Source organism: Leptonychotes weddellii, chromosome 14, assembly GCF_054177405.1.
Source record: "Leptonychotes weddellii isolate Sample4059 chromosome 14, ASM5417740v2, whole genome shotgun sequence".
NCBI lineage: Eukaryota > Metazoa > Chordata > Mammalia > Carnivora > Phocidae > Leptonychotes > Leptonychotes weddellii.
In genome coordinates, this window is record NC_138382.1 from 80,423,026 (window position 1) to 80,433,598 (window position 10,573).

Sequence of the window (10,573 nt, forward strand, 5' to 3'; positions counted from 1 at the left end):
AAGGCACATTGGGTTTGGCCCCTTTTGCTCCAAGGGCATATTACCTGCCCCCCAACACCCAACATTCAGTGGTGAAGCCCAGTGCAAGTGAACAGACACCCTGTTCAAAAAGGGGGAGTATACCCTTAGTCACTGCTCCACAGCAATTTTGGAATCCAGCTAACACCTGACACAGTACTCCTTGATTGGGGCTCGTCTGCTCCCTGCAAGTAGCTCCCTTGGCTACTGTTTTCAGCGTTCTTGGTTCCTCCCCCTGGGCACTGGGCCCTGTATTCGCAGTGACCCCCTTTTCCATAGAAAATGGCCTGTGTTTGCAGCTGAGTGGCTTCGTCAGTCTGCTTCCTGCCGGTAGAAAGCAGGGTCCCAGACACCTCTTTTATTTCAAAATCTGTCCATTTTACATTTTACTTCAAGCAGATACAACCCTTAAAAAAAAAAAAAACACCACTGGATTTTCTATATATCAAACTGTAACTTGTTTCACTAGACAAAAGCTATACTGCAAATGTCTTTGAGAAGGCTCTTCTCTTCTGTGGCCTGTGAGTCAGGTGCTGTGGGACAATGACCTTAAGATTCTTAGAAGCCCTTTTGTATGGCTGAGGGGGTCAAAAAGGACTCCCTATCCCCCACCTAAATGCCTCAGAAGTCTTAGGAAGGTATCATACAACTATACCCTTGAATTTACTTTATAATTCTCATGTTTTGCTGACAGTGCTCCAGATTTAATCTTTACCATGACACCATTTCTTACCTTCAGTACCTTTTGCTGCCTGGAAAGGCTAGAAATGAGAGAATTTTGATTTTCCAACTCAGCAAGACCTGGCTTGGAAATACTTCCTCTAACTTCTGCCGGAACATGGAACAGTTACTTCTTTAATTCATTTTTCTCTTTTATTTCACTTTAGCATAACTGAACAAAGCCAATTGGCCTTTACGTTTTCTGCCAGGAAAATCAGATCATTAGACGCATTTTCTATCTTCCATGTTACCACAGGCCATGGGCTCCCCATTTTCTTGCCAATTCTGGACATGGCCTCCCTCATCCAGCCTCCATCAGCAAAGTTCTCACTGCCAGTGTCCACCTGCTATCTGCTCCAAAGTCAGTGCCAGATTTTAGAATTTTATTACGGCAGTATCTCACTTCTAAGTACTAGTTTCGGTCCCAGTTATCTATTGCTGCATAATAAACCACCCCAAAATGCAGTGGTTTAAAACAACTGTATTTTCTCATGATTCTGTAATCTAGCTTGGGCTCAGCTGTTGGTTCTTCTGCAGCTGGCTGGTGTGGCAGATTGTCTCAAATTGTCACAATCAATTCCCTCCCTGTGTGTGATGCTTCACCCACGCTGGTCCTGTGACTGTTTTAATGCACTCAATGTGGTAGAAAGTTCTGGGACTTTTGAGCCCAGGCCTGAGGACTGGCAGCTTCACCTTCCTCCCTCTAGGGTACTTGCTTCCAGGTAATCAGTCTCATTATCTGGAGACCATAATGCTGTGCAGGACCCCAAACTAGCCATGTGGAGAGGCCTCATGGAAGAGACACCTGACCAGCCTCAGTTGAGGCATCAGACATGTAAGTGAAAGAGAGATCTTGGACATTCTGTCCTCAGCACACCCCACACACCCCATACTGAGTGGAAAAGCCTCCTGGCTGAATACAGCCTGATTTTCAGAATAAATAATAGATCAGGGTGATTTGGGTCACTCCTACAGCCACAGTCATTGGGGTGTGTGACTGAGGCAGGCAGTCTGAGATGGTTTCACGCCCCCATGCAGGCGTTCTCTCTTCCTCGCTCTGCGATCTGTCCAGCAGGGTAACCAGATATTTTGAAATGGTAGCTCAGGACTCCAAGAGAATGCGAACAAGTTGCAAGGCCTCCTTAGAGCCTGCAACTTACATGGCATCTCTTTCATTGCAGTTCTGCCAGTTAAAGCAAGTCAGGGGGCCAGCCCAGATTCAATGGGAGGGGAAGGAACTTACCTTCTGATGGGAGGAACAGCGTGAATGTAAAGGGATGGGAGAAGTTGGTGCCAGACATCTTTGCAGACAAACTAAGGAAGCCAGAGGACAGAGCTGCTTAAGTCACCTGGGGAAAGTTCTTGGAGGAGAGGAGTCATGGGGACAAGTGCTTAATTGATCATGTTGTTATTTTCTGTATCTTATGATACCTTGACATTTTGGGGACCTTGCTGGCTGGGGAGAGGCTGCCCCTCCCAGGGTTAGCTAATTCCAAGAAATAGCAACTTGCCTCGGACCACACCTTTCATATGCAAACCAACCAATCCAGAGGCCATACCCCCAAACCAAACCAACCAATCCAGAGGCCATACCCCCAAGCACCTCCTTTACCAAACTCACACCAGTATTCCCCTGTCCTGAATCACTGTAGGGCCAGGTACTGGACAACTAGAGACTGTGGAATTATTCAAACTATCTGATCCTAAGCTTGCTCAAACTTGCCTAACCTGCCTCACCCATTCCTTCTCACAGAAGACACAATGAAGGCTCTGGGCCATGCTGTCTCCTAGCAAATTCGGCCTCCTGACCAACCCTGGTACTTCCCCATGTCCCCCCTCCTCTTGGGAATCACAAGTACTAAACTCTTCTTTTGAGGCAGTTGTCTCTGCGCCTGTCACCTTATCATACCTGATTAAAACAAATCCCAGGTACATTTTAAGAGAGGGCAGGGGTTGGAAGGATCACCCACGTGGATTCTGGAGTCACTAAGAATTCCTGTAACCGTGGTATTAGAGAGAATGACAGTGAGTCAGGAGCTGAAATCACCAAAAAATAAGGGGGAGTGACCTGGGCTTTGAAGATGACAGTAACAATGGAGCAGGTGGGCTACCATTCTGAGAAAATGAGTTAAAGCTGGGAGCTTCTGAGGAGGGTGCAAGTGGTTTGGAAGTTATTCTGAGTCAGGGGGCACACACTCCAGGCCCAGACATAGGCGGGTTGTGTGAAAAGAAACATCTACATTTGAGAGGCTCCAGGAGGAAGCCTGGGCTGCACGAGAGCAAGAGGAAAGGAGCACTTAGGGAAGTTAGGGCCTTTGTGCTGATGGTGTAAGCGAGGGTACGGGGATGGGTGGGTGACGGTACAGAGTTGTATGGGCTGCCATTTTCTGTCCTTCACTTCATTTTAGCAGCGCCAACACAATCTCTTACTCCTTCCCAAAACACTCCCTTCTGGACTTCTGTTGTGGACATTGGGCATTTATGGGTTGCCCACAATCCTCCCGATTCCCAGGGGGACCCTGAACTCCTAGTTCAGGAATGTCTCCATTTGCATGGTATTGACAGGGAAATGTCTTAAGTGTGGCCAGTCAGACCTCTCCCACACCCCTAATATCAGAATCCCAAGCGAGGGGGGGTGGGGAGCTGGTGCGGGCTGCACACTCCCGGCCCTCCAGGGCCTCAGGCCCCTCTTTTTCCTCAGCCTGGTCCAGGGGAACCCTCCAGCCCGTAAGCCCCTCTCCTTTCGCTGGAGGGCTAGATCAGGTTTGCGAGGCTTTCACCCCAAACTCTTGATGTCATCAGCGCCCTGAGTTACCATCTTCAAACAGGGGCCTGCAAGTCTGTAGTCCTTTGTCTTCCTCACACTCATGCGTCTTAGATTCTGCTTATCATAACTTTGTTCCATCCCCCAATTTATATCTAAGCCAGTCTTCTCCATTAGAAAATGCCACCCATTCACGCAGGTGTTCTGGACAAAAACCCGGGCCACCCTGACGCCCTCCTTCAGGCGTTTGCAGCATAACGCGCTGGTGGGCGCCCTGCCACTGCCCTGCGCAGGCCTCGCCCTCCCTCGCGGCGCCCCCTCTCGGGCCCCCCAGCTCTCCCCCCTCCCCAGTTCCCGCTCCACAGGGACCTCTGTGAGACGGCAGGTCAGAAGGATGTCCCTCCTCTCCCACCCCGCCCCGGGGCGCCGTTCTCGCGGCTCCGGTGCCCGGACGGCCCCGCACCCACACCTTCGGGGCTGAGGGGGGCTCCCGTCCGCGGCCTCTGCCGGAGACTCGCTCCCCAGGGACACCGCCGCCACCCCAAGTGCGCGCGGGGGCCACCGCAGGAGCCCGGCCCGTCGGCAGAAAAGACGGCGCCCGGCGCCGGGGGGCCCGCCCCCCGTGACGTCCTTCCGCCGGCCGCCGCGGGGCAGCCCTCCGCCGCGAGCGTGCCGCGACCGGGCGGAGACGGGGGAGGGGGCGCCGGCCTAGCCCGCCCCCCGCCCCGGCCCGCCCCTCGACAGGTGAGCCGGCCGCGCTTCCCGGGGCAGCAGGGGGCGCCCGTGCGCCGGGGTCCCGCGCGCCGCGCCGATCTCCACCCCGCGGGCGGGCCCGGCTGGCGGGCGTCGGGGTCGGGCGCAGGGAGTTGTTGGTGGAGGGGCGGGAGAAGGGGCGTGGGACGGACTCTGGCGGGGCCGGGGGCAGGGCCGAGGCGGGCCGGGGCCCGGGGGCGGGGGGCGAGCGGGGGGGAGACGGGGGGCCCGGGCGGATCGGGGTGGGCGGGCCCAGGGTATTGGGCGGGTCCGACGGGGCGGGCCGGGGGCGGGCCCTGGAGGGTGGGGCTCGGAGCGCGGCGGCGGGAGGGGGTGTCAGTGCGCGGCCGCCCGGCCAGGGCGACGGCATGGGGCGGGTACAGCTCTTCGAGGTCTGCCTGAGCCACGGTCGCGTCGTCTACAGCCCGGGAGAGCCGCTGGTGGGGGCCGTGCGCGTGCGCCTACGGGCGCCGCTGCCCTTCCGAGGTGGGCGCGGGGTCCCCTCGGCGGGGGGGGGCCAGGTCGGCGGGGCTCAGGTGGCTGCGCAGCACCTGCGGCTGGGCGGGCTCTCCCGGAAGCAGCAGCTAGTGGCGCCTGGCCCGGACCCGCGGAACTGGTGGCGCCTCCTGCCGCCCCCTCCCTTCCCCTCCCGCCGGCCCGGGGAGTCTTGGGCCCCGCCGGCTGCAGGGAGGGCTGGGGTGCGGCGGGCCGGGCGGCGCAGACCCGCCGGGGTGGGTGGCTGCTGGCAGATGGAGCGGAGCAGGGAGGCCGGGGTGGCCCAGTCCTTCCGCATGTGCCCTTCCTGTTCTCTCCTAGGGTCGGCCAGAGTCGGGGGCGGGGGTTTAGGTCCTGCCCACCTTGCGGAAGGCCCCTCTGACTTGGACACGTGCACGCCCCCGACCCTCTCTGTCGGGTCTGCAGGGTCCGCTGCACCCTGTACCTGCTGGGCCCTCACCTGGAGCCTGGCCCACGCTGGGCTTTCTCTCCCACACGCCCAGGCCCCTGGCGCAGGCCCTCAATCCTCATGTTCCCGCGGCGCACCCGTTTCCACCCAGGCTAAGGCTTGGCCTTGCGAGCTGGGAGGGTCTTGCTCATCCCTGCGTGACCCAGGCTTCCAGCCCAGTGAGCATCTAGAAACTGAACCCGAGCCCTACTGGCTGGTCCTTCTGCTGGTGCAGACATCTGGGACTTTGGGACTGGGAGTCAGGTTGCTGGTGTGGCCCTTGCTAGGGCTCTCCGCAGGTGCGGGCCTTATCTGCCATCTGAGGTGTGGGCAGGGCCCTGAATGGGACTTTTTCAAAGCTCAGCCCTCAGGGTGCCACCCAGGTACTCTGTGCCTGATTGCTGGTTCTCAGCGTGAGTGTGCTCCTGCTGGAGTACTTCTCCACCTTGGATGCTTGGCCCAAACCACAGCCATCAGGCAACCCTCTGGACTTTGATCCTCTGCACCCCTGCGTGCTTGGTAGCTCAGTTCATCTGGTGCCTCTGAGGACTGAGAGCCACTGCCCAACTTTCTGGGCCACCGCTGCCCGGGTCCTGGATGGGTCTGACTCCTGACCTTGCCATGTTTGAGGCCGCAGGGTTTAGGAAGAAACTGAGTGGGTGAAGGTACCCCTGGTCAGGCGTCCAGCCTTGTGCGGTCTCCTCCTGATGACTCACACCTCCTTTCCTGTCTCCTCGGTTGGACTTTGGGGTTTGGGTGGGGTAGTTATGGTGGTGGCAGGGGGCACAGCAGGAACAGTGCAGCTCTTCCTTGGGGCACAAGGAGAGATGACAGTTGAAATGGGAATGAGGGGAGAGCCCAGGGCACAGGAAGGAGGGGTGGGCTTGTGGCTGTGGGGATGCCAGACATGAGACCCCATGCAGGAGCTCACTGCCTGGCTCATCCACCCAGCCATGCTTCCGTAGCTGGGGCCCAGGGCAAACAGGCTGTTACTGACCACAGTGAAGCAGAGTCCCCCAGCCTCCATGTGGTGGGTGGGATGTGGGTGAATGGACAGTTGGGCCATAGGATGGTGAGGGAGCCCCTGCTGATGGTCCCCACTATAAATGTGCTAGCCAATTGCCTGAATAGGGGAGGAAAGATGGGGGCATAGGCTGAAGAGTAGATGGATGATGACTTTGAGCCAGAAGAGTTATTATTCAGATTGTCCCTGAGGTGTAGACAGAATGTGGTGCTGAGGCTGTTCTGGGGCCTTCTTTTAGCCCTGGTGGGGTTTGGAAAAGGAAAGGCTGTGGTTCTTTTTTTCTTTCATTCATAAGATACTTGTTGAGCTCCTGCTATCAGCCAGTGATGCAACAGGGAGGCCCTCCACTGCTCCGGGAGGACACGGAGGTGGGAAGGCCTCAGGCCTTCAGGCCCTGGGGGGCTCCTAGTCTTGCCCACTAAATGCTTCTCTGATGAAGGACAGAGATGATTTGCACTCAACCATGAGGACACTGGCTGCCCTCGGAGCAAATGCAGAAGGAGAAAGCTGTGGAAGGAACTGGTTCCCTGGAGCCCAGGTCCAGCCGAGCCTGTTCTGCTCTCAAGGGTGGGCATTGGGGGTGGCGGGAGCCTAGACAACAGCAGCAGTCAGCCCCCAGCTCGCCAGCTCACTGAACTCTCACCGTGGGGCAGATGCCATTCTCCCCACCTCCCATGGACCAACTCTGTGAATCCTCAGAGCAACCCTGGGAGGGGGGCACCATTACTCTTCTCATGCTTCAGACTTAGAAACAGGACAGATGGATGTGCCTCAGAGGCCAGAGCTTTAGTGAAAAGATGTGGCAAAGGCTGGGCTGCTCCAGGTTTGTGGGAACTGGTGGAGGTGGGCGAGACCTTTGGGACCAGAATGGGGAGTGAGCAGAGATCTTCTTGGTCAGATGGCAGATGGTGCAGGGAGGAGGGCTGCTGGACAGGGGAGTTCCGAAGTCACTCTGGAACACAGTCCACATGGTGATGTTCCTTGGAGAACAGGAGCAGCCCCAGACCTCCAGATGGACGCTTATCAGTTTGGTGCTTGCCTTTCTTTACCCACCTGAGCACTGTTGGAAGCGAAACACCTTTAAACCTAGGTGGTGCAGCAGGGCATGTTGCTGTGCACGGAGGCCGGCCCCGGTGGTGCCCTTGCTGCGAGTCTGCTGGGCACCAGAACGCACCTGCCCCTGTCCTGTGCCTTTGCCTCGGGGCACACACGCTGGTGTGACGGCTGTGCTCACCTGCAGGAGCGGATCCCCCTGCATGGGGTGGGAGGACCAGCCTACTCTGCGTGTCCATCCCTTGTGCGTCCGTTGTACCCCTGCGGAGGAGAGTGGACAGGAACAGGCCGTTTGACTCCAAGATGGTGATGGGAAGCTGCTCGTTCAGGCAAGGTCCCTGCAGGGGCTTTAGCATGTGAGCAAAAAGAGGCTCTTTGCCTGGGCATTGGGAAGGTCATAGAACTTGGGCCCCTCTGGGATACCCCAAGGGTTGGTGTGATACTGTTAGTTTTTCTGAGGGCAGGTGACCCCGCGGCTTGTTCACCTGAATTCTGGGGGCCGCATCCAGGCTGGGTGGGTGACTGTTTTAGGCGTTTTGCTGTTGGACACGTGGGCTATGCCTAGATAGTTTGCTGTTACAGTGTTGCTCGTAGCTCCTGGGTAGATAGGGTGGATTGTGAGAACCGTTGGGTCCTCTGGGATGTGCATGTAAGGTCCTAGCAGATCTTCCTGGTGCTTTGCTAGGGCCCCTGTAGCGGCCTACAGTTTGATCACCGTAAAGTTTTCCATCTCCTCTCCAACACACGTCAAAATATTTAATATTTGCCAACTGATAGGTTAAAATGGTAACTCATTTGAGTTTCTCTGATTTCTACTGAGGTGGGATATCTGTTCCTGTCGTCTGGTGCTATGTAAAAGTCACTTCTATGTAACAAGTCACCCCTAAACTAGGTGGTTTAAAACAACCAGTTCATTATAACTCACAGCGTTGTGGATTGGGAATTGAGACAGAGGCGGGCAGGGTGATTCTTCAGCTCTGTGTGCCATCCACTGAGGTCACTTGACAGTTTTCAGCGGGCACTGGGCCAATCTGGGGACCACTTAATTCCTTCTGGCATACTCTGCTGGTCCCAGAATTCACAGGGCAGCCATATGCAAGGAGGGATGCACCCTCTCTGTGGGGACTGTGGAGTGGCGTGGCATCTGGAATCGTCACACTTCCCCTCCTGTATTCACTCCCTTGCCGTATTTCTCTCAGGATGTGTTCATCTGTAGGAGCACCCCTGATGGCTCTGATTTCTGGGATAGGAACAATTCCAGGTCTGGCCCTAGGAGGGGATGGCTGATGAAGTGTGGATTAGAAATCAGGGCTGAGGTCTGGTCACTGGCAGTGCCAACGGGGGTGGAGGATAAGCCAAGGGTTCCCCCGGGGAAAGCCTGGTGGTCTGTGGGTGGCCAATGGGAGGCTTGTTTTGTCAGGGTTGGGTTGGCCTGTGGAGACCCGGACATGTCTGGTGTGGCTGGCCCCTGGCCCTGGGCACTTGGGATACCAGGTTTCTCCTGCCTGGTGCCTCTGTCAGAAGGGTGTCAGATTCTGAGTCACCTTCCCCTCACCTGACCATCAAGTCAGGGGAGGAAGAGGAGAGGCTGGGCGGGGAGGCTGACATCTTTGGCCTTGTCTCAGCCTTGCAGTTAAAGGAGGGGTGGAGCCTCAAGGCTACCTGTCACTGAGCCCCCAGCCCCTCCAGCTGTGGTGTCCTCCTTGCTGGTCCAGCCACGGCCTTCTGACCATAGTGGTCTTTGGGCAAATGCCCACTGAAGTGGGGAATTTGAGTTCCTGGCCACAGGAAGGTGGTGGTGACCTCTGCTGCAAACGGTCCTGGTCAGAGAGAGGACCAAGTCCTCTCTTGATGTAGGAAATCACCCCTCCTGGGCAGCACTGGTCCAGGAAGCCAAGGGTGTCCCCACCCTGCAGTGTGCCGGGACTGTTGGGTACCTTATCTGCTCAGGCAGGTCTGACCACATTCCTGCATCATGAGGGCTAGCAGTTAGCTTCCTGGAGCATGAAGGGGCGCCTCCCAGCCTAACTGACTTGCCTGTGAGCCAACACGAAGTGGGGCTGGAGGTCAGCTGCCCCATAGGTTTCTGTTCATCATTGGTGTCCCAAGCATCCCTGGTAGGGAGCTGAGTTTACACAGGTCTGGTGGGCCCAGGGGTGGCTGGGAACCAAGGTTACCAGGTTGGGGGTTGTCCAGGTGTCATCTGTGTGACCACTGGGGCCCTCCTATTCTGGACTTTGGGACAGATTTAACTCTGTGCCTCATCACCCTGGCTCCCTGGGAGTACCCCAAAATGGGGGATGGACATGAGGTATCCTCTGAAGGGCAGCAGGTCACTTGCTGGCCTGCCTAAGGGCCAGCACTCCTTGGTGTGCCAGCTCTACCTAAATCTCTGTGATGGGGGCAGGGAGGGGCCCAGGCCAGGGGCTGGCTGGGACTCACACTGTCTCCCGACCTTGCAGCCATCCGAGTGACCTGCATGGGTTCCTGCAGGGTGTCCAGCAAGGCCAATGATGCGGCGTGGGTAGTGGAGGAGGGCTACTTCAACAGTGCTCTGTCGCTGGCTGACAAGGGTGAGTTTGGGAGCCTGTACGTGCCCTGTCACATGTAGTGAACCCCTCCAGGGCAGACCTTGGTTGAGAGTGGGGCCTCTCTCCATCCCACCTCCTCATCTGCCTCTGCTCACCCACCCTCTAGCAGGGCTTTGTACCCTGATGTGTTGCTCTCCCCGGCAGGCACTAGGCATTGCCTGATGGAGCCTGGGTGGCTGAAGGGGGCCAGCTTCTCCTTGATTTCGGTGGGCTCTGGCCCCTGGAGTAGCCCCGTCCCCTTTTCCTGTTTAAGCGAAGCTCTTGTACCCCTTCCTTTGCCCAGGCTGCAGCCCTGTACTGCTAGGGTGCCTGGAGTCAGAGGCTGGGAGACCCAGTAGCCAGACCCAGTATGAACTGGTCGGCTGCAGTGCCTGCTTCTAACCTGTGTCCCGTGGTGTCAGCTCGAGGCTCCTGAGCCCCTCTCCCCCACCCCTGCCTCCTGTCTCCGCAGGGAGCCTGCCTGCTGTGGTGTCAGCTCCAGGCTCCTGAGCCCCTCTCCCCCACCCCTGCCTCCTGTCTCCGCAGGCTCCTGAGCCCCTCTCCCCCACCCCTGCCTCCTGTCTCCGCAGGGAGCCTGCCTGCCTGCCGTGGTGTCAGCTTGAGGTTCCTGAGCCCTTCACCCCACCCCTGCCTCCTGTCCCTGCAGGATCCTGAGCCCCTCTCCCCCACCCCTGCCTCCTGTCTCCGCAGGCTCCTGAGCCCCTCTC

At 57.5% G+C, this 10,573-nt stretch overlaps 1 protein-coding gene across 5 annotated transcripts in view; it reads left to right on the top strand.

The window, feature by feature from the left end:
- Positions 1-4,568: 4,568 nt before the first annotated feature.
- The window catches only part of ARRDC1 (arrestin domain containing 1), a 9,134-nt gene continuing 3,129 nt past the window's right edge, over positions 4,569-10,573 (top strand). For 4 of the 5 annotated variants that reach the window (XM_031032442.2, XM_006737386.3, XM_031032443.2 and 1 more), the window contains exons 1-2: positions 4,569-4,741; positions 9,738-9,848. In XM_031032442.2, coding sequence (XP_030888302.1) covers positions 4,624-4,741; positions 9,738-9,848 — 229 coding nt within the window. In that variant the 5' untranslated portion in view covers positions 4,569-4,623. Of the gene's footprint in view, positions 4,742-8,487; positions 8,537-9,737; positions 9,849-10,573 lie in introns of those variants that run through there. The other variant, XM_081804030.1, reaches the window with a different exon arrangement.